General features: G+C 35.0%; 1 protein-coding gene across 8 annotated transcripts in view; it reads left to right on the top strand.

Moving 5' to 3' along the window:
• DENND1A (DENN domain containing 1A) overlaps window positions 1–22,852 on the top strand; it is a 695,411-nt gene that overhangs the window by 135,027 nt on the left and 537,532 nt on the right. For all 8 annotated transcript variants that reach the window (XM_072631873.1, XM_072631875.1, XM_072631872.1 and 5 more), the window contains one exon: window positions 8,789–8,832. In XM_072631873.1, coding sequence (XP_072487974.1) covers window positions 8,789–8,832 — 44 coding nt within the window. The remainder of the gene's footprint in view (window positions 1–8,788; window positions 8,833–22,852) is intronic.

The following is a 22,852-nucleotide window of genomic DNA, read 5'->3' as shown; positions in this document are numbered from 1 at the left end:
TTAGGTGCCTGTTTTATTTTGAGACTAAAGGGGTTATGGAAAATATTTCAAATTATCAATAATCTTTTTGGCATTCACAGGTCAAAAATCCATTAACATATTCAGGAAACAAAGATGAACACACACACCCCCCCTTCCAATTTTATTGCCTAATGTCAACGTGCTCATTATTTGTACAACAGCTGATGTATTTAGTACTTGTTGATTCACTTAATTGGTAACTGTACTACATGCATAACAACTCCAACTATGGAAAACAATAGGTCAGTGTCTGCTGTTTATGCATAAATAGTCACATAGAGGCAGAATATGTCTGAAAGACAGAATATGTTATTTTGAAGAGTAATCTGTTACATGAATGGGGCTATTGCTTATACCATGCTGAGGTGGGTTTTATGCATTCCTGTATTCAGTAATTGTCTGTATACTTACAATCTGGGAACCTTGTAAAACTATGCTCAAGATATTAGGTTAATTATAATATTGAATAGTAGATAGTAAAATATATGAAATGCCAGCATTGGAGGAAGTATGAAAAGAAGAACTCTTGTGGAAAAAACATGATTTTTCTGATTGGTAATAACCAAATATTTTTATATCTGCTGTATTCTTTGTGTTTTTAAATTGCTTTGGAACCTAGAATTTTTTTTGGAGGGGGGTAAGGGTGTACATCTTATTTTAAAAATGCAACTGTTATTTTGTAGCTGCTGAATATACATTTAAATGCTTTGTAATTTACTCTGTCCTAAGTAGCATATTAAGAATCTGAATTTTGAACCGGGAATAATTGTTTGGTATGATGGTAATAATTCATGTTTATGTGGCACTTTGACGTCCCCCAAAACAACCTTGTAAAAATATTTATCTATTTTAACTGGGCAAATTAAGGGGAATGGATTTTTTGTTTGTTTTGAAGGGGGAGGTTAGTGAAGGGGACAATCTGTATTTAGAGGCTGGAGTAATTGTTTAGAATAATAATAATGACAAAAATAGGTCCCATTCAGATATGTAGCGTTTTGGATTTTGTCATAATAATCCTGTCAGGTATAGTATGCAGTGCCTTAGTCTAAAAAGGAAGACTAAGCCTATATTTTACTACTTCTCTTCAGATGAGTTATCAAAGGTAACAGAAAGAAATAATGACTCGGTTTTTCGTTCTTGATTTTTGTTTGTTTGTTTTTGTTTTCAAAGTAATATAAATATGTCCCTTCAAGAAATGTTACTCCTTAATAATCCAAACTTGGAGAATTAAAGTTGTAAAAAGGATCCATCTCTAGAATAGTTGTGATCGTTTAATAAGCCTGAACTAATTATCTAGGCATTTTACAGTTTAGAGTAAACAAAGTCAAATTTTTGTAGCTGAAACAGTTTCTTTGAAGGTTTTCATTAGCATAATTGTAGTTTGTTGCAGTTTTCTGTCTTGCTATCAAAAAACTTTTTTTTGTTTTTGTCTTACCAAAGGTTTTTTTCCTTTTAAATAAATATTTTAAAGTTTAGTCTTACATATAAGACTATAGAGACTTAAGGTTGTGAAAGAGATTATTAACTTGCCTCTGAAATGCAGAACTTCTGTAAATGTGCACATTGTGTGTATATGTTATAAAATCATTACCCTGATGATTCAAAAAGTAATATAACAGACTTATGACCATTTTGCAGTATATTCTCATTCTCTCATCTGGAAAATTAAATCAAGCTACAGTGTGGATTAGTATTTGCGTTGTGGGGAAGGGAAGATAGTATCTTAAATACCATGGAATTGAACGAGATTATAGTTTGCAACGAATTCCAAAATCCTTTTTTGTGTTGCCTTTCGAGAGGGTTGTTTAGGGTAGGTTTTCTATGATACACAGCGTTACATATATTAAATTCAGTCAGACATTATTTCGGTAACCCAAGGGTTGTGTTAAATATGACAGTTTCTGAATTGATACTTGGCACTTTTGTAAGCCGAGGTAAGCATCTTAATTAGTCACATTTGGAATGTTTCAATTTTAAAGTTACTGTACATATGATTTTGGTGTGCTTTTAGAATTGTAGGCTATCCAAGCTGGAGGGAAACTCAGAAGCCATCTAGTCTGTTACCTGAGCAGCCAGAACTGAAGCTCAATTCTTTGTATATGAAATAAAATGCATTGACGATATGTACACAAAATGAAGTCTCATTATTTTGTGGAATCCAAACGAAGAAAAAAATTGGAGACTTTGCATTTCTTCTTATTTAAAATAAGTGACTTTGCTTAAATGCTGTTGCATGTGTCCTGAGCAAAAACTTAAAGTGACATATAGATAATGTAGCTCCTGAGCTGCAGACTAGACCTCATACGTATGTGCTGAAGCCTGCATTGCATTTCTGGTGCAAGGGAACAGTGTCTGCCATGTTTTCCAGGAACTTTAAGCCTAAGGCAAAACTTGGGGTTTTTGGAGTTTGTGTAAAATAATTTATAGCACCTACCCAGCATATCTGGCCCAAATTCTTTTTCTACTAATTAAACATCCTCTGGCAAATTCTAATATATCTTACAGGTCTAAAAGTACATATTAGAAGAGTGGCAAATTTGGAATAACATAAAAAAAGAAAAACTTGCCTCTTATCCAAAAAAATAATAATAATTCTGGATTCTTCATTAATTTTTGGGCCCTAAAAAACCTAATCTTTTCAGGTACAGTAATATTCTTAATTTTCTTAGTTCAAGTTGGGGTATACAATCATGTCTTGTGAAAATGCCCACATTAAATTTGGAAAAGTACATTGTTCTCTGTACTGGCAAAGTGCTTGGAGAGAGGAGTTGTCTTTTCTTTGCTTGACTGTTACACTGGATGTGGTCTGTTGTATCTGTAAGCGATGAAGACTGCCAATTCAAGAATCTAGGGCTACCAAAGGTTAAGGGGTTTATAGATACTCCAGGGCTTGTTGGCAAAAAGTTACAACTATCAAACTTTCAGTTGAAAAGTGTTTTCTTGAGAGATCCTGGTATTGATTTCCAAGTCTGCAAGTATTTATTACTTAAATAAGAAATAAATTGCAGATAATGACAAGACTGGGGGAAAATAAGATGGGGAAATATAATCCTATCATGTCTAATACAAATTTTATTATGTTAATATTTAAAGGATCAGTGCTTTCATTGATGTGACTATGCCCTCTGTTGATACAGATGGTAACCAAGTTTTTTCATCCAGAGCATGTGATGAATACATTTTCAATAGTAATTTTAATTTTCTAATTGTCTTAGTCATGCCTAATGCTGGTATCTTGTTTCAGACTTCATCTCTTCTGGTAAGAAAGGATTTCTGTATATATATGCCTTAGTTTATTTTCCAAACCAGAAACCAGAACATGTGTTCTGACAAAGGTTGTTACATTTGTAAAGCCTTGTTAAAAATATATTTTCTTTTCCGCAAATCAGAACCATCCTAGAAAATCCAGGACATGTATACTTGTCATGCATTTATTGATATTAATTTTTTATCATTGAAAATAAACTTTTCTTTGCCACAGTTTCCCTGCTAGTAGATTTTTGTAGTAAAAGTTCCCTCACTGCTCATGACCATGCGTTTTTGATTGGAGTGTATAAATGTGAGGCAGCATTTTGGAAATTAGCAATTGTAATAGTGGATGATGGTTAAAGAACTAGAGATATAAATATTAGACTGATGCAGTTTTCCAGTGTATGTTATTTTCCACATAAAGATATAGAACATTTCATAAAATGGTCCCAGACCATTTAAAACTCAAAGCAATGCAGCTGACGCAATGAAATACATAGAGTACTTGTAAAAACATACAGACACGCAAGTGGATTGCTGCCAGACAGAAAATATAAAGGCGGTTTGCCTAACTGCAGGGTGCCGGGTTTTGTACATGTGCCATGCCGGTGCTGTTAGTACAGAGTATGTTGTGTTGCTTAGGGAAAAGCAGATTGTATTTGGACCTTTTTAGCTTAAGAGTCTTCTGTAGATCTTTAGGTGAAAATTATGGATCAGCACAAAGTTAAGAAGCCATGCAAAATGGGCATTTTGTGAAAATACCAATGTAACTTGTTTTCCTTTTTGATGTTAATTTTGTAAAAAACTGTTGCATAATATTCTTGATTACCAGCTGCCACTACTTCTATTGCCTCCTTGTGGAATCAAGGGGTCCCAGAGGTTCTCAAACCTTGCTAATAGAGTAAAATTTTTCGATGTTCTTTCAGGTCCAGAAGGTTGATTACAATCTAGGCTCAATTGATGGACTGTGAGTCTCTTGTCAAAGAACCAGTGTAGCTAAATACATAGAGGCTCATATACTAGAATGTTCATCAAGACGTATTGAATTTTTTTGACCACAGGAACTTTTATAAGGAGAGTTTACAATAGCATAGCAGTCTTGCAATCTGCATCAGTAATGATATACTATACTGACACTAGTGAAACCATGGATTCTAGAAATATCGAAGTGTGAAGTATTGATTGATTGCTATATTGGATATTTGTGGTTAAAAGGAAGAAGCTTTATACATTTAAATTGACCTAATTTAATGTGTGCCAAAGCATAGTTAGGTGAACTTAAAAAAAAATGACTTCTAGGTTGTATATTACGGAGTATGAGCTTTCCTTGCTATCATAAATAACATTTATGAAGAGATTAGGAATATCAGAACTGCCAAAGCTTGTAGACTGATTGTAGCACTTGATAAGTTATTGCGTGGAAACTTCTGTCACTAAATGCTGAATCTCTAGTAGAGGAGCCTCAGGAAAGGTAAGTAGATTAATTTAGTAGATTGTGTTGTTATGTTGAAGTAAAGTAGGATTTCATGGGAAATCTAGTTCTTATAATCGATCCTATCTATTTGTACATTCTGGAGTTCAGAAGTCTCCATTTACTATGAGTATTTTAAAGTAATTTGATACTTCCATCAACATGACCTTTCTGCTCATTTTGTTATTGTTTGTTCAGTTGTTTCAGTTGTATCTGACTATTCACCACTTTATTTGGGGTTTTCTTGGCAAAGATGGTAATGTGGTTTGCCATTTCCTTTTTTAGCTCATTTTACAGATGAGGAAACCAAGGCAAACAGGGTTTTAAGTGCCTTACCCAGTGTCATACAGCTAGTAAGTATCTGAGGACAAATATGAATCAGGAAGTTGTCTTCCTGATTCTAGGCCCAGAGCTCTATAGAGCTACTGTGCCATCTAACTTCCCTCTGTTCATTTAGTATATATGTTTTTTAAATTAAAGAATTTTTTGGTTTATAAACAGACCATAGAACATGGAAGGTTAAAGCTGAAAGAAAACCATGCTTATTTGTCTATCATTCTCCCTTTAATCCCTTGCCCTGCAACTGTACCCTCATTAGAATCCAAGTTTCACGAAGGCAGGGACTGCTTTGTTTTTCTTCTTTATTTTTATGACATCAGGGACAGTGCCTTGCACATAGTAGGCATTTAATAATTTTTAAAAAATAGAATATTAGAAGGTAGAACAAAGAATGTTAGAACTGAAAGAGATGGTAGGTTCTAGGACAGACAATATTAGATCAGGAAATCTTCTGTAGTAATTATTGACATATGTTAGTTTAAAAATTGCTAGTTCCTTAGTGTTCTGGTTGGTTAAAGCCATGACTGCAGGTTACATGGTTAGCTGACTTTTTACCACCATCTAGAAAAATCAAAGTATTTTTGAAAAAAATGAATAGCATATTACATATTTGAATGGAAAATGGCTGCCAATATTTGTTATCAAAGGGCTGATAAGAGACACAAAGTTTTGTACGAACAGAGTGAGCGATTTTGAGGGAAAAAAATAAAGCTGGGCATTAGATATGCTAGACTATTTTAAGGGTTCTTAATCTTTTTTTTGTGTTAAGAATCTCTTTGGCAGTCTGCGAAATCTATGGACCTCATCTCAGAATAATATTTTAAAATGCTTAAAATATATAGGATCAGAAAAAACATTGAAGTATAGTTATCAAAATATATATTTTTAAAAGAAGTTCACAGACTCAAGGTTAAGCACTCCTGCTCTATGGAGATTTTTTCTTTTAGGGCATCAATTTGTATTTAAGTTGTCAGTCATATATATTTTAGAAATTCTAGCAATTATTTCTGTTCTTTCTCTTAGTAGTAATAATGTAAGCTTACATTTATATTATGATTTTAAGGTTTATGTACTCCATAGTACAAGTACTGTGATTCCCATTGATTGATACAGAAACAGGCTTAATGAAGGGAAAGGACTTGCCTGTGGTTGCTCCACAGAGTGAGCTCTGGAACGAGGTCTTCTGATGTAATCCTGGTGCTCCCTTTACTGTACCACACTGCTTGTCAATCCACAGCACTCTTTAGAAGAGCTTTAATGGAAGAAAGGCAGTTCCTTTGCCAGCTAATCCCTGCTTGTGTAGGGTCTTTCCATTCAATAGACCATTTGACTGCCCTGTAGGCTGCTGTCTGTAGAGGTCTGATGCAAGTAAACTGGTCCCCGTCCTGGACGATTGCTTTTCCTCTGGTGCCAAAGGTTGTTTTTCCGAGTTGGTACTGATGTCCCAACAAATTTTGAAAAGTAGTTGGCTCCTGAGTTCTCTGCTTTTTCCCCAAACCTTGTCCTTAATGTAATCTGTTAATTGAAGAGTAAAAAGTCTTCCTTTTACTAACGTCTTTTTCCAATGCTTTACAATAGTGTGGTGATTCCTTTGGGTTCTCTAAGGCTATGCCAGGGGTACATAAACTCTAGGTAGATCATACCAAACTGTAAAGTCTTCTAGTAAAAACTTGGTGATGAATTTACTGTCTGACATCTGGAGACTTGCCTAGATATATTGGGAGAGATTCATCATTGGAAGATTGATAGATTCTTTTGGTCATAGCAAATCAAGTGCCTGCTAAGGTGTGAAGGGATTGCCATTCCTCTGTTGGTGAATTGAGCACTCATAATGATTACATTATGGGTCTGAATAAAAATAAATATTTTTTTAGTTCTTTTAAAAAAAAAAAACCTTAACCATAAAAAATGATCAGAATTTGGGTAAATATGGATTGGAGGGAGACTAGCATCTGGCAAAAATGCTTTCAACACAGGAAACTTATCAATAGAAAGAACAAATAGTTCAAATTTTACCAAATCCCTGATGTATATTTTGCAAAAGCAAACTCTACTGGTGATCTTAATGTCCTTCAGAAAATAAACCACATCTTTCTTATTTTGGAAAAGTTGGCTGTTTTCAATCAATAGCAAATGGTATTCTAATAGCTGCTAATTAGAAAGCTGTGTAAAGGAATGGAAAGAGACTGGATTTAGTCAGAAGATCCGCATTGGAATATCAGCTGTAACTTCCTAGTTGTATGACTATGGGCAAATCCAGAGCCTCCAGCATTTGTCATTTTCTTTTTTTGTCAACTTAGCCAATCTGATGTGTATGAGCTGGTATCTCAGAGTTATTTTAATTTTCATTTTTCTAATTGTCAGTGTATTAGAGCATTTTTTTCACTGATTCTTGATAGTTTGGATTTCTTCCTCTGAAAACTGCCTTTTCATGTCCTTTGATTATTTATCAAGTGGGGAAGAAGTAAGTTTTTATTAAGTACCTTCTGTATTCCAATCACTGTACCAAATATTTTATAAGTATTATCTCTTACAATAACTCTGGGAAGTAGATGCTATTACTATTTACTGGTGAGGAAACTGAGGCAAACAGAGGCTAAGTGATTTGCCCAGGATTACCTAGATGCTAAGTGTCTGAGGCTGGATTTGAAATCAGGACATCCTGACTTCCGGTCCAATACTCTGTCCACTGTACAACTTTGCCTTATTGGGCTGTTATGAAGAAAGTATTTTATAAATCTGAAGTTCTAGGTAAATGGAGGCTCTAATTTATTGTTAGTAATTCATTTATCTATTGACTTATTGATTGGAAATTGGTTGACCTTGGACATATAATTTTGTAAATCAGATGAACTTTTATAATTTTATTTGAAATAGAGTATCATAGATACTATTTTCCTCTAGGCTTTTTGAGTTCGGCTAACTGTATCAGGTAGAACATGATTTCTTCTAATATTTTACTACCATGTTATTTATACTGAAAAATCAAACTGGTAATAGGGGCTTTCCTCGTCATAGTCTATTCTAAAACATTTGATAATGGTTGGAGAAGACTTAGACTGTATTCCATAGCATCTTCAGAATTGTTCTCTAAATATTTGGGAGAGTGTTCATTATAATAGCATGAGCCTTATCCCCTCTATTTGAATTACCCTTGAAAAGGGTTGAGCCCTTTGTGCCTTCTATCCCTCTCCCTCCCAGCCCCTCGCCCCCTTCCCCCCCTCCAGGGGTGTGAAAGGAGGTTTTTCCAGCCCACATCTGTAGTTGGGTAAAAGAGGCTTCTGATTAAAGTTGAAAAGTCAAAGCAGGTTTGGAAACCATTTTGTGTTGTGTGTGTGTGTGTGTGTGTGTGTGTGTATGTGTATGAGAGAGAGAGAGAGAGAGAGAGAGAGAGAATGAAATAGAATTATACACACACACACACAGCCCTTTGTAGCTGGTGAAATTTTTGCATTAGGTAAAAGCCCAAAGTTAACAGTAATGTCAGGTCTTTTTTTTTTTTAAATTTCTTTTTTTGTATATCTGGAGGAGGGTAAAAGGGAGTTCCTTCAAGAGCCCATCCTTGTGCTTATCAACATAGCAGCCTCATCTGCCCTCCTTGGATCCCCTGCCAGGGTTGCTATCATCTTCTGATCAAATATTAATGTGTGATTCTCTGCCTGCTCACTAATCCAAAGCCAATTAATATTATCTGTCAATTATTTACAGGTCCTGAGGTGCAGAGGCAATTCCCAGAGGACTACAGTGACCAGGTTTGGAATGCGTAATTAATTTTTTTACATGACAAAATTTATTTCAGGGTTGTTCAACACATTATTACCATTTTTTGAAAACCAAAAGTGGTAAGTGGATTTTTAGAAGGAAAGAGAGGCTTTGACTAGGAACTAACAATGAAGAAGGCCAAAATGAACTGGTATCAGGAAATGCTGGTACTAGATTTGGGAGATGAATGATGGATGTGCAGTAAAGTAGATAGATTACTAGATGTAAAGTTATAGGATGTAATTTTGAATGAATTTCTAGTATGTATTAGCTGTAATACTCTTGGCAGGTTAGCTTTACCTTGCCGAGGCATTTTCATCTGTAGAAGGGGAGTGAAGAGGGAAGAGAATAATCTTCTATATAATGCCTACTATGTGCCATGCACCATGTTAAGTGCTTTTTAAATGTTGTCTCATTCAAATAAGGTACATTCCTTAATTTATAACATGGGTATAAAGAAAAGACTTTTTCAAACTTTAAAGTACTATAGAAATGGAAGTTATTATTATTAGTATTTTCATTAGGCACAGAGAAAGGCAGAACATTTAAGGACATTGTACTTTGAAGTATACTGTGCTTTGCTATTTATTATGAAATTCTCTTTGGGTTGTTTAAGTTTAAACTCTGTGGGCATCTTAAAAATTGCCTTGTCACATTTCCCAAAATTTGAAATAGATTATGAAAAACCAGTAAGCAGTAGTAGAATTGAAATGGGAATACAGTTATGTGGAGGAAAAGTCTTTTAGGAGGTTTTGTATCGAGGAGAGTTTTAGCTGAAGTGCTGATGAAATCTAAAGTTGTCAGGTTCATTTTTTTAGTAGAATCAGAAAGTCACTTTCACCAGTGAGGTAGCCCCAACTAGTGCTGAATTTCCATTGTTTTTAAACACATCCATGATGCTTTAAAATTTGACCAGACTATGAATTTGTGGACACGATTGCAACCTTTTTAACTTTGATGTAAAAAGGAGCAAGGAAGTCACCAGAGATTAACATTCTGTTTATGCTTTTAATTTTATGACACCATTGCCTGAATCTTTTTAGAAAAGCATCTTTAATTTCATTAATGAAACAACTTCATAAATTTTTTCTCTTTCCCTACTGCCTCACAAGGACCTGTGCATGTCTAATTCTAGCTCTGCCCCTAATTTGTTTTCTGTCTTTGGACAAATCAGTTTATTTTTCTAAAACCCATTTTCCTCATCTGTTAAATGAAGGAGTTAGACTAGGTGATGTAGACCAATGGTGTCAGACTCAAGTAGAAACTGGTGCCACTAAGCTGTATATAAGGATCCCTGCAGGGCACATAGTGACTTGGTTTTAAAATGTGCTGTTATCTCTATTTCACTATATTTTAATTTATTTTGTTAAATATTTCCCAGTTACATTTTAATCTGGCTTAGGCCACACTCAGGAGTGTTGTGGGACATATGTTTGACACCTCTGATCTAGATCTTTTAGCTCTACTCCTTTATGTTCTAACCTTCTGTGTTCTAATGACCTTTCTAGTTGTATTATGGACTAAAAATCTGTTCTTAGGTCCCTCCTAGTGCTAATATTCTGTAGTTCAATACTAAATGTGATTCATTGCTAACTATGATGTGTTACACAACATGTTTCTGAGGTATTTCTGTTGAATTCAACAAATATTTTTAAAGTTCAGTGATCTGTAAGACATTACTTGGAGCTGGGGATACAGAAATGAAAAAAGTTTATGTGTATAATCAATAGGGAAAAAAGTTGAAAAATTAATATTGATAAAATTAGTTAGAATAGCTAATATAGTTAAACTCTAAATATAGTTGAACATTGATGTTGGGGGATAAATCTATCATGTATAATAAGCTTATTTTTTATTGGTATTTGTTTTACGTATATCTGATATACATATGCACATGCATGTGATGTATATATGTGTTTACATGCACACGTGTACCCACATACCTATATGCAGAAGGCATGATTTGACCAATATTATAGCTGTTATTGATAATTCTATAAAATGGAATTTTATTGTACTGGTATAACATTACTGTGACTAGCATCATTTTGTTAGAAGATTAATACAGTAAGACCAAACCCTGTTGTACCAACCTAAGATCTCACTTCAAAATCATTTACTGGTCACCCATCTGTACTATTTATAAAACATTATTCTTTTGAAATTAACAGTCCTTTGTAATGATTCACCTGACTTTTTTTTTAAGGAACCAGTTATTAACATTAAGTGCAGTATATTTAAGAATTCTACGGAAAAAACAAATAGCTGTCCATCTAGTTTGTCCATGATTCAGCAGAATTAAAACATTTGTATTCCTGTTCCTCCTTACCTCCTCCAGTCTCCCAAACACTCCCAAACCAGATCCTTTTTTTTTGTTGTAGTTCAGAGGTAGCACTGTGTTGTGGAAAGTGCATTGGATTTAAGAAAATCTGGATTTGAGTCCTTGGTCTGCCATTTAGTAGCTATCTGACCTTTGGCAAATCACTTGACCTCTTTGGGTCTCATTTTTCTTATCTGTAAAATAATGTTTGTAGTACTTACACTCCCTTCCTCCCAGAGATATTATAAGGAAAGTGCTCTATCAGCTGCTAGTCATGTACACACAGTTGTGTGTGTGTGTTTGCATGTGTATGTGTAGATGTGGGTGGGGGGGAGAAGGGAGGGAGAGAAATAATTTTAGGCTCTGTCTGAGCCATAAGATCCTATTAAATTTGTATGAGAATATCTCAATATTTTTTTCTTTAAACACTATCAAAATGGTACAAAAAAATTTAAAACATTTTTAAGAATTAAATGTGAGCCTTTAGTTATCAGTGTTGTTTAGTGTGTATGTGTGTGTGTGCATGTGTGCGTGCGTGTGTGTGTGTGTGTGTGTATGTATGTGTGTAAGTTACACTTTCTGTGATCCAGTAGTCCAAGTGATAAAGAAAATTGTGGTAGAAAGAAAACTCTAAACACTGTAGTTGAAACCTGAAATAATTTCTTTTGACTTTCTATCATGTCAGATTATAACATTATTGCTTTAAAGTTCTATAAAAAAAACCAAAATGTGGTTTATATTTGAATAGTATTGAATATCCTCAATGCCAGTCTTGGTATAGATGTTAAATATATAGCATAGAGGCTCTTTACTTGTACTTTGCATTATCTAAGGTAACTAGCATTTTTTGCCTTAGATGCTAATACTCAGAAGAGACACTATTTATATACTGCTTTGATGTATATAACAACCCTCTGAGGTGATAATATTAGCTCCCATATTTCACAGAGGAAGAATCTGAGAATCAGAAGGGAAATGATTTACTGTCGGTTACCCAGTTCATGTTTTTTACCCACATTTCGAGCCCATATCTTCTGATTCCCAGTGCAATGCCTTTTCCATCACACTACACTTCCTCTCAATAGCATGTGCTTGTTGGGATCCAGCTTATTCTTATAGTCATAGTCCTTAAGTCTTGAATATATTTGGAAGCATTGTAGGGAACACGTGTTGGAAGATACAAGCTTGAATTATTTGGAAGGTGTTCTTTTTGATTTTTTAAAAGACATTTTTAAAAGTTATTACTAGGTTGGAATTTAGAAAATGACTTACAGAGCATACCTTTCCAGTTGATGCAGGCACGTCTAACTTACAATACCATTAAAGAAAGTTTGACTTGGTTTTAGGAAGGGAGCATTTAGGAAGGGAGATAGTTCTTCTTTTTTCCTCGTGGGCTAAGTTATGTCTACTAGCAAATGGGTAAACAAATATTGAAATTTAATAGGAAATTTATATTTCTGAGCTGCCTCTTTTTTTTTTTTTGGTTCTAAGAACTATAGTAGTTCAGAACTAAAGTGATCTTTAGAGTATAATGTGTTAATCCTCACATGTCTTTAAATATAGAATGTTGGAATATTGAATTTTAACCCTGGAAATGATCTTAGAATGTAGAATTTTAGAATAGGAATTGCTGTTTGGATGTAGAATGCTGGAGTAGGAAGAAAACTTTAAATATCATTATAGTATCATCTGATTTTTACAAATGAAGAGACTGAGTCTCAGAGAGAGGAAGGGACTTGCCTATGGTCACATATTATGTAAAATGGCAGAGCCTGGAATAAAGTCAAGACTCTCTGTCTCATGATTTTTTCACTGTGCCATACAACCAATCAATGGTTCCCTGACCAAGTGAATTTAATTTTTTTTGTCTTTATCAAGAGATGCTTCAGAGACAACTCTTTCTTGCCTCTTTGTGAACTATTATAGTAACATAATTCTAAGATATGTTTCTATTTACATATAGTGCTCACATTCTCAACATACAGTGTTTCTTGTATTCAAACATTTATGGTCAAATCCATAAGGAATAGTTGAGCTAAATCAACACAAAGTAAAGCACTTATTGCTACAAAAAAAATTCCCCTCCTGTTTCCCCTTCATTCGTCTAAACTCTCAGGGCTTGTTTTTACATACAGTATATTTCCCATGTACCAGCACATCTGATCAGAGACGCTTGCTGCTGCTAGATGTTTTATTCCGTGTGTTCTTTGTACCTTACAGTAAAAGAATCTGTCACAAATTATTGTGGCCTACTGCTTTAGAAACCAAGAAAAAAGGAGGTTAGATTGACATCTGTGACTGAATAATGATGACCAGCCTTTTGGCTCCCCTTGAGCCGCAAAGCTAGCATTGCCTTTAGAGTGGGAAAAGAGGCAAGAAGAAAGAGGAGGGATAAAAGAGAGTTACAAATCTGTGGTCCTGGAGATGTATTACTGTTGGACCAGTTGTCTGCATGGTATGATAATCCATTTTGATCTTCTCTGTCTTAATTGTCTGTTAAAGACAAAACGGGCGGGAAAAGTTCATCAGTTTCATCTTTGTGCCTCTCGTTTAGAGGAAGAATAAATGACCCATCAGTATAGAAGAAACCTTTCTTTCTGACACGGAAGTAATGCAGACCCAACACATTTTATTAAAATATTTCTCTCTCATTATTTCAACGTTCTCAGCTAGGATAGATCTTTCTGTTTCATAAAAAATGTAATCTGAAATGTAAATAAGGGTCTTGATAGTGAGGAAGTAATGAGGAGATGAAGCCACATTTTAGGAATCTTGATTGTAATTACTGACAAAGTAAATTCTCAGTGTCTTGATTCCCCCTCCGCGATTGTTGCCTCCCTCCCCCTACAAGTTGTCTGTGACACCCTCAGACCACAGTGACATTTGTGTTTTAAAACTATTAAATCACTGTAACTCAGTATTTCATATGGAATCTCAGAAGTCTCCTATCTTTGGAATTGTTGTTAAAGCTTCAATAATTTCTTAACGACACACCAAGCTTGCTTCTGTGTGTACATTTTCATGTGTGTTTTAGGGTAAAGTGAGGTGTTTTCAGAGTTTGTCTTTATCTGTTTATTTTTGCTTACCACATAACTGGTTTGAAAGACAAAATGACAAGGATGAAATCTTGGTTTGCAAAAGGAATTTTCCAAAACAAAAAGCCCATACTTATGAAATTTGATCAATTAACATCCCACATAATTCAATTGAATTGTACAAATAATGATCATATAATTATAAAATATTAAGAGTTTGCAGGAACCTTAGAACATGGAATGTTAAACCATAATAACATGTCACATTTTTATAGTTCTTTCAGAAGTATAAAGCACTTTCCTCACCAAAACTCTGAGAGGGAGGTAGTGGCAAGTATCATTTTCTCCATTTAACAGGAAACTGAGACTTAGGTGAAGTCAATTGCTTTGGAACCTGATATATCCTGACTCTAAGACCAGTGTTCTTTCGGTTATTGTTGAAATCCTTATCAGCAGAGCATTTCAGACTCATTCCCTCTTTACACAGGACATTGAATACTAGGTTTAGAAAGACCTTAGTATAGATTGTTAGATCATAGAACGGTAGAATGTAAACCTCTTGAGGACAAACACAGTTTTTCTTTTCATTTTCGAATCCACAGTACCCGGCATGGTACTCTGTACATACTTGGTATTAGATAATACTTGTTGAATTGAACAGAATACGAAAGCTTCAAGAGATCTTTAACATAAACTGTTAGAACTTTAGAAGATTGCCTCTTAGAACCGAAAGGTATACTGGAACACAGAGAATTAGAGCCTGAATGTGGAGTTTCACAGCTAGAAGAGTCTTAAGAACATAAAATGTTAAAATACAGAATGTTTGGGCTGAAAAGGTTCTTTTGTGATCAAGGGTAATCAAGGTGAAATAGGCTAACATGGATTTTAAGGATTAAATTTATTTATTACACATATTGGAACTTATAGTTATTTTGTGTTTTTCAATTTTCAACAGATTTCTAACCTTATATTATGGTTGTTTTTAATATAATTCAAAAGAGAACCTGCCTCATAGGAATTTTGCCTCAAGAATATATAGTATGCACAACAATCTTACATAACTCCTCTTTCTTGATAAACTTTCTAAGAAAATATCAATATGCTAATGATGAATTTAAAAAAGGTCCTATAGAATCAAATAGTCTTTCCTATTGAAAATTGACTTGTAATTCATTAATAGGATCTGTAATAACTGTATTATGTTTACTTCATTCATAATTACAAAAATAATTAGTAAAACTTTACTCATGATTAGTGTTGCTTTAATGAATACTAATTGAATTAAGAGAGGTAGAAGTTTAAAATTACATGTTAGTAAATTAGCCAGGCTACACTCATCAAAACTCCCCATCTTTGGTGGTAGGGTAGTATGCAGGTTTCAGGTTTATTATTTCTTTTTAAATTTAGTCTCCAGTAATTATAGTGCTTGGCACACAGTTATTTGGAACAAAGATATATTGGTAACCCATCTGGGGGATGGTTTCTATAAATAGCCTTGTAATGTATGTCAAGTATAATAAGCATTTACATATAACATTTTAACAGATATTAGTTATAATGCTATTATATCCTTTACTAAAACATCAGTAATTAATAATTGGGTCCTACACAGTTGTACTTTTTACCGCTTGTTTGTTCTGAGAGCAAAGATGGGAATTGAATATCGTTGAACTTCCCCTTACAATGAGTGAATTTCTAGCTGGATGAAACATTGCATGTGTCTCACAGCCCCTTACAAAGGAACTGGGCTCTGTTCTTCTGCTGTTGCTTATGTAGATTTCCACTTTGACTTGCAGGTAGTTTTTCTTTCCACTGGCACTGAAACAGAGGTTATAATGAAACCAACCATCTTTAAGCATTTATAGAAACTATAAAAATTTCATGGAAATCTTTATATAGAAACTAATAGTGTTTCTCGTACATAAGCAATGTAGAAACATGGTGTATTGAGAAAAATAACAAATTAAAAAGTATCTTTTTCTTCATGGTGCTACATGGTCTATGTGATTTTGGAATTTCAGGCTGGCCAATTAGGAAAATTATGAAAATATATATCATCAGCATACCAAAAGGACACCAAATACATAGCTTAGTTTGGGCTAATTGTGATAGAAATTGGCATTTTGGAATTGGGTTTAATTGCTTAAATATGAAGTTTTTTGTCAACTCAAACCAGATATGCTTCTTTGGCTTGTAATTATTCCAGAACAAACACTTCCTTCATGGAAGTGGATGGGAAAAATCTGATTAAAAAGTAACAGTGATAGTTTTTCAAAGCATTTTCTTCTTTTGTTTTTGTGAAAAGATATGGGAAGAGGTGGTTGTCTTGTTGTCTAAAACAATTTGGATAAGACAAAAGGCAGACCTTGCCAGTTGCAACTTAATCTGTATACAGTTTCCCTGAAGGAGTTATTCAATAAATGATACTAATAATTATAGTTGCCTCTGTTTCTCTAGTTCTTTAAATATTGGAAAATATTTTTCTTACAACACTCCTGTAACATTAGTAGCATACGTTTTATTATTCCCATTTTATTATGAAAGAACTGAGGCTAAGAGAAGTTAGTTTCACTTAAGTTAAAAAGTTAAATGCATAATGTTATAAAATTATATGTCACTTAGCCATAAGCATTTATTAAGCACCTACTATTGGCTAATCTTTATGTTAAGGACTGGCAGTACAAAGAAAGGCAAAAGACCCTGTTTGTACAATGAACTGCCATTCTCCATGTGTAATATGTGCCAAATCAAAAAGGAAGAAGGTAGGAAAAGCCTGTCTATGTGTATCCCAAAAGTTAGATAGTATGAAAAATAACTACAAAAGAAGTAAGAAGAGAGCCCCAGAAACTCCCAGTTCAGTTTGGCTGCACGCTACGCTGAGCTGTGTCTAAATTGGACTCCACGTAAGAGGATTTAATCATTGTTCTAATCAAGAGAGCTATTGCATGAAGCAGTGTCATTTGTGACGCTTGGTTGTATGTGAAGGGGTGTCTGATCCCAGGATCTCGGGCATTAGGTCACAGTGATGCATCAGTCCTGTAGTCCATTTGCAGTTCTGTAGTCTCTCCTGTGGCTCTAAGTGTACAGAAGAGGATAGTGCCATGAATAGTGTCTAGACTAGGCACTAGGAAGCCTCAGCTTAGATCCCACTCTTCTGGGCACTGGCTGTGATATCTTGGGCAAGTTATCTGCTTGGAGCCTCAGTTGTTGTTTTTTTTTTAACCTGTAAAGTAGGAATAATAAAATATGCTGCCTACTCACAGGTTATTATGAGGAAAATACTTTTTCAACTGAAGTACTATACAAATAACTGTTATGCTAATATTAATATGATCATTATTTTCTTCAGTTAGCATATGTTAAGCAACCCATTTAATGTGTAGCTAAAATATGCTTTTTTCATCTACATAATAAGAGTAACAACAATAATAATGAAGTTGTGATGCTTCCCTAAATCACATCTTGTATTAAAATTGCTTCAGGTCTTATTAGAAATAACTAGATAAGATTCAGTGTAACATATGACTCTGGAACCAGGAAGACGTGGGTTTAGATCCCACCTCTGGCTGTGTGATCCTGGGCAACTGTTCTGGGTAACTCTCTAAGATAAAGTTACAGAGGTATCGGTAGAGAGACTTTCCTCTCCTACAAGTTTTTGAGTTTGAGTGAAATCATAGATTCAGCCCCTATCATAACTTAGATATTGTTTATATTTGCTCTTATATAATCATGTCATTTTTTTTTCTCCCTTTTCTTCCATGAAAACTTGAAAACTGGTTCTCTAATAGTTATCAAAAGCCTTGATAATTTGATGGAATTAGACTTTTGGGTCTGAGAGTTTTCATTTAGTATATATTTAGTATAGCTATTTCTTATAATTTAAAAAATGTCCTCTCAATTCTTGTGACTCAGTTTTTCTTTTACTTTTGAAGAGTTTTTGTTTGAAATAAGGATTTGACTATTGGGCTATTGTGTTTTACTGTAGAGGGTAGAACCATATTAGAAACCAAGTTTCCTAATTCCCAGCAGTTTAAATATACACTATATCAGGATATGCCTGAGTTTACTGGACTCTATCTAACGGGATTTAATCATTGTATTATCAAGGGATCCATCGTAGTAGGCAATTTAATTTTTTTAAATTTCTTTTAAAAATTTTTATATAATTTATTTTTCCATTCTCAGCATTCAGTTCCACAAGAATTTGAATTCAAAATTTTCTCCCCATCTCTCCCCAGCCCCCACCCCAGGACAGCATGCACCCCATTCACCCCTTCCTCCAGTCTGCCCTCTCTTCTATTATCCCCTCTTCTACCATTTCACTTCCCTCTATTTTCCTGTAGAGCAAAATAGATCTCTATATCCCATTACCTGTACATTTTATTTCCCTGTTGCATGCTAGAAACAATTTTTAGCATTCATTCTTTTAAAGCTTGGGGTTCCATATTCTCTCTCTTCTTCCCTCCCCACTCACCTTCATTGAGAAAGCAAGCAATTCAAGATAGGTCATACACATATAGCCATGTAGTTATGTTGTGAAAGACAAACCACATTTCCCTCTGTCCTATCTGCCCTCCATTTATTCCATTCTCTCCCTTGACCTGTCCTCCCACAGTGGTATTTGCTTCTGATTATCCTTTTCCCCAATTTGCTGTCTCTTTTACTATCTTTTCTCTCCTATCCCCTTTCCCCCTGCATTCCTGCAGGGTAATATAGATTTCCATATCCAAATGAGTATGGGTTATTCCTTCCTTAAGCCAAATTTCATGAGAGTAAGGCTCACTTATTTCCTTTCATCTCCCCCTTCTTCCCTCCATTGTTAAAGCTCTTTCTTCTCTCTTTTGTGTGAGATGATTTGCTACGTTTTATCTCTCCCCTTCTCTTACTCCTAGTACATTCCACTCAATAGTAGATTTTATTTTTCAGGTGTTCACCCTTCATATTCAGCTTACCTCTATGTGTATGTCTGTGTGTGTGTGTGTGTGTGTATGTATGTATATATACACACACATACACCCATGTACATATACATACCTACACATATATAATATGCACAGAAATAGGTACCCCCATCTATGTAAATATATGTATATTATAATTATATATACATATATATGTATGTGTGTGTGTGTGTGTGTGTGTATAAAACTGTCCTAATACTAAAAAAGGTCTCATAAATTACAAATATCATTTTTCCATGTAGGAATGTAAACAGTTTAACCTTAATGAGTTCCTTAAGGCTTTTCTTCCTGTTTACTTTTTCATGTTTCTCTTGATTCTTGTATTTGAAAGTTAAATTTTTCTATTCAGCTCTGGTCTTTTCAACAAGAATGCCTGGAAATCATCTCTTTCATTGAAATTCCATTTTTTCCCCTGAAGTATTATACTCAGTTTTACTGGATAGGTGATTCTTGGTTTTAATCCTATCTCCTTTGACCTCTGGAATATCATATTCCAAGCCCTCTGATCCCTTAGAGTAGAAGTTGCTAAATCCTGTGTTATCCTGATTGTATTTCCACAATACTTAAATTTTTTCTTTCTGGCTGATTGTGATATTTTCTCCTTGACCTGGGAACTCTGGAATTTGGCTACAATATTCCTAGGAGTTTTTCTTTTGGAGTCTCTTTCAGGAGGTGATTGGTGAATTCTTTCCATTTCTATTTTTCCCTCTGGGTCTAGAATATCAGGGAAGTTTTTCTTGATAATTTCTTGGAAGTTGATGTCTAGGCTCTTTTTTTGATCATGGTTTTCAGGTAGACCAATAATTTTAAAATTGTCTCTCCTGGATCTATTTTCCTGGTTAGTTGTTTTTCCAGTGAGATTTTTCACATTGTCTTCTATTTTTTCATTCTTTGGTTTTGTTTTGTAATTTCTTGGTTTCTGATAGAATTATTATCTTCCATCTGCTCCATTCTAATTTTTAAGAACTGTTTTCTTCAGTGACCTTTTTAACCTTATTTTACATGTGTCCAGTTTTGCTTTTTAAAGCATTCTTCTCCTAATTGGCTTTTTGGACCTCTTTTGCCATTTGGGTTAGTCCATTTTTAAAGGTGTTATTTTCTTCTGCGTTTTTTTGGGTCTCCTTGAGCACGTTGTTGATTTGCTTTTCATGATTTTCTTGCATCACTCTCATTTCTCTTCCCAATTTTTCCTCCACTTCTCTTACTTGATTTTCAAAATCCTTTTTGAGCTCTTCTTTGACCTGAGACAATGGCATTTTGTGTGTGTGTGTGTTTTGGATGTAGAAGCCTTAACTTTGTGTTTTCCTCCGATGGTATGCTTTGTTCTTCATCCAAAAGGATGGAAGAAAATACCTTCCTTTTTTTGGGTATTTTCCCAGCCACTTACTTGACTTTTGAGTCCTTTGTCAAGTGGAGGGTATACTCTAGGGACTTGTAGTTTCTCACTTCCTCCAAGGTGGTTCAATCAAGGGAGAGGAGTTTATTCCTGTCCTGACCTATGATCTGGTTTGGGAACCCCCACAAGCACTCTTTTCTGCCCAGGATGTATGAGTAGGATTCCCTCTCCAGAGCCTCCACCAGTTCCAATAAGCCAGTGTTCCTCTTTACCCCAGGGCCACCACTCAGGATTGAGACCCAGATTGGCCGCTCGAATCCCCCCATGGTCTTCAAACTGAGGGCTCCAAAAGTGGGGGCTGGGGCCAGACTGCACACCCCTCTCACGTAGGTGAAAGAGCTTTTTCACTGACCTGTGAAGCTGTCTTTAGCATTTGTGGGTTGAGAAATCTGGGAACAGCAGCTGCTACCTGTGATTCCACACCCTGAAGCCTGCTCCAGTCCTGTCTTTTCCACATGGCCCAGGCTGGGCTGTACTTCACTCCTAGCCCAATGCGATAGACTTTCCTGTCAGCCCTCCAGGCTGTCTTGGGCTGGAAATCTCTTTCACTCTGTGATTTTGTGACTTCTGCTGCTCTAGAATTTGTGTAGAGTCATTTTTTACAGGTATTTTATGGGCTATGAGGGGAGAGCTAGAGCAGGTCCATCATTCTACACTGCCATCTTGGCAATTTAATTTCTAAGGGGTATAAGATGGTGTTGCATTGAATGATTTCTGGGATAGTATTATAGTGTTATTTAAATATCCCCATCAAGAAGTTACCCAGCCTTTCCTTAAAGGTTATCAGTGATGGGGAATTTACTTCCAGGCATTTTTGCCCTTTGACTGTTGGCAAGTCATTTTTTTCTTTTGAAGTTTGGTTTCTTCATTTGTTTAAAAAAAAGATTAAAAATGCCTGTATTATCTGTGTCATGAAATTGCAATGAAGATTAAATGAGATAACATAGGCGAAGTACTTTATAAATTATGGCTGCTTCTCTTATTACCATTTACAAATAAAGTGACCTGATGTGCTCAAAGTAAAGTGTCAGAGTTAGGATTCACGCTCAGGTCTTCTAATTTGGAATTTGGCATTCTGTCCACTGTTATCACTAATGTAAATTGGTAATCCCTGTATCTATATAGCTTTGTATTAAGGATAATATCATGCTATGATTTCTTCCTCTGTGATTTCACAGACCTCAGAAAGATTTCTGGACTATTATTTGATAAATCCATTTAACACTCTTTGTCTGTGGGTTTTTATACTCACATACACATGGGTCATAAGTGTCAGAAAATCTTAATTAATGTGTTCATTTAGGAGCACTACATTTTAGGAAGTGCTTTGACAAGCCGGAAGATGTTCATAGCAGGGCCACCTGGGTGAGTCATGTCTTCAAGTGTGATTTCTTCCTTCTTGCTGGATTTTATCTTGTTCCTATTTCTCTACCTTGTCATAAGAAATACTGTAGTGGCACCTCTTTATGTGCTTATACAACCATTTTTTATTTCACATTATTGGTTGAGGGAAGTAGGCATGTTTAACCTATAGAAGAGAAGAATTATGGGAACATAACATCTGTCTTTAAAGATTTGAAAGAGTGGTCTTGATCATTGTATATATTCTGTGTGTACACACACACACACACACACACACACACACACACACACATTATTTCTTTTGATAGGAAGTAAACTCCTTGACCTCTGGGACTATTTCATTTTCATGTTTGAATTTAAAATGTCTAACAGAGTGGCTGGCATATAGTAGGTGCTTAGTAAATCTTGCTGATTGATCAGTGTATATTTCTATCGTTTACATCATTAGGCTCTATGACCAATAGTAGGATCACTGAATCAAAGAATATGAGCAGTTTAGTAAGTTGGGTTTTTTTGGGGGGGCACACACACATAATTTTCAATTGAGTTCCATGATGATTGTCCCAATAAATCGCTCCACCAATACTCTCTTGGTATGATTTTTTTTGTTACAGTTTATCTAACATTGCCTATTTCTTCCTTTTGCTAATTTATCGTTCCAAAGAAAGAGTACTTACAGTGGTCATACATCACTGAATTTGAGACTTTCCATGTATAAAAGTTTAGAAATTTATTTATTGGTCCTGTTGTTCCTGTAACTTTGTCAAGTCAGTCATTAAGCATTTATTAAGTACCTGCTGTGTGCCAGATACTGTGTTTGTACTAGAGTACAAACAAAGGAAAAAGACAGACTCTCCTCTCAAGGAGTTCACCAATTGAGCCCCCTTGACTGTGGAATGTGGATATGCAAACAACTTTCTACAAACAAGCTGCATG

Source organism: Notamacropus eugenii, chromosome 1, assembly GCF_028372415.1.
Source record: "Notamacropus eugenii isolate mMacEug1 chromosome 1, mMacEug1.pri_v2, whole genome shotgun sequence".
NCBI classification, from domain to species: Eukaryota; Metazoa; Chordata; class Mammalia; order Diprotodontia; family Macropodidae; genus Notamacropus; species Notamacropus eugenii.
Note: the sequence above shows the minus strand (reverse complement) of the source record. Positions and strands in the feature narration are given on the sequence as shown.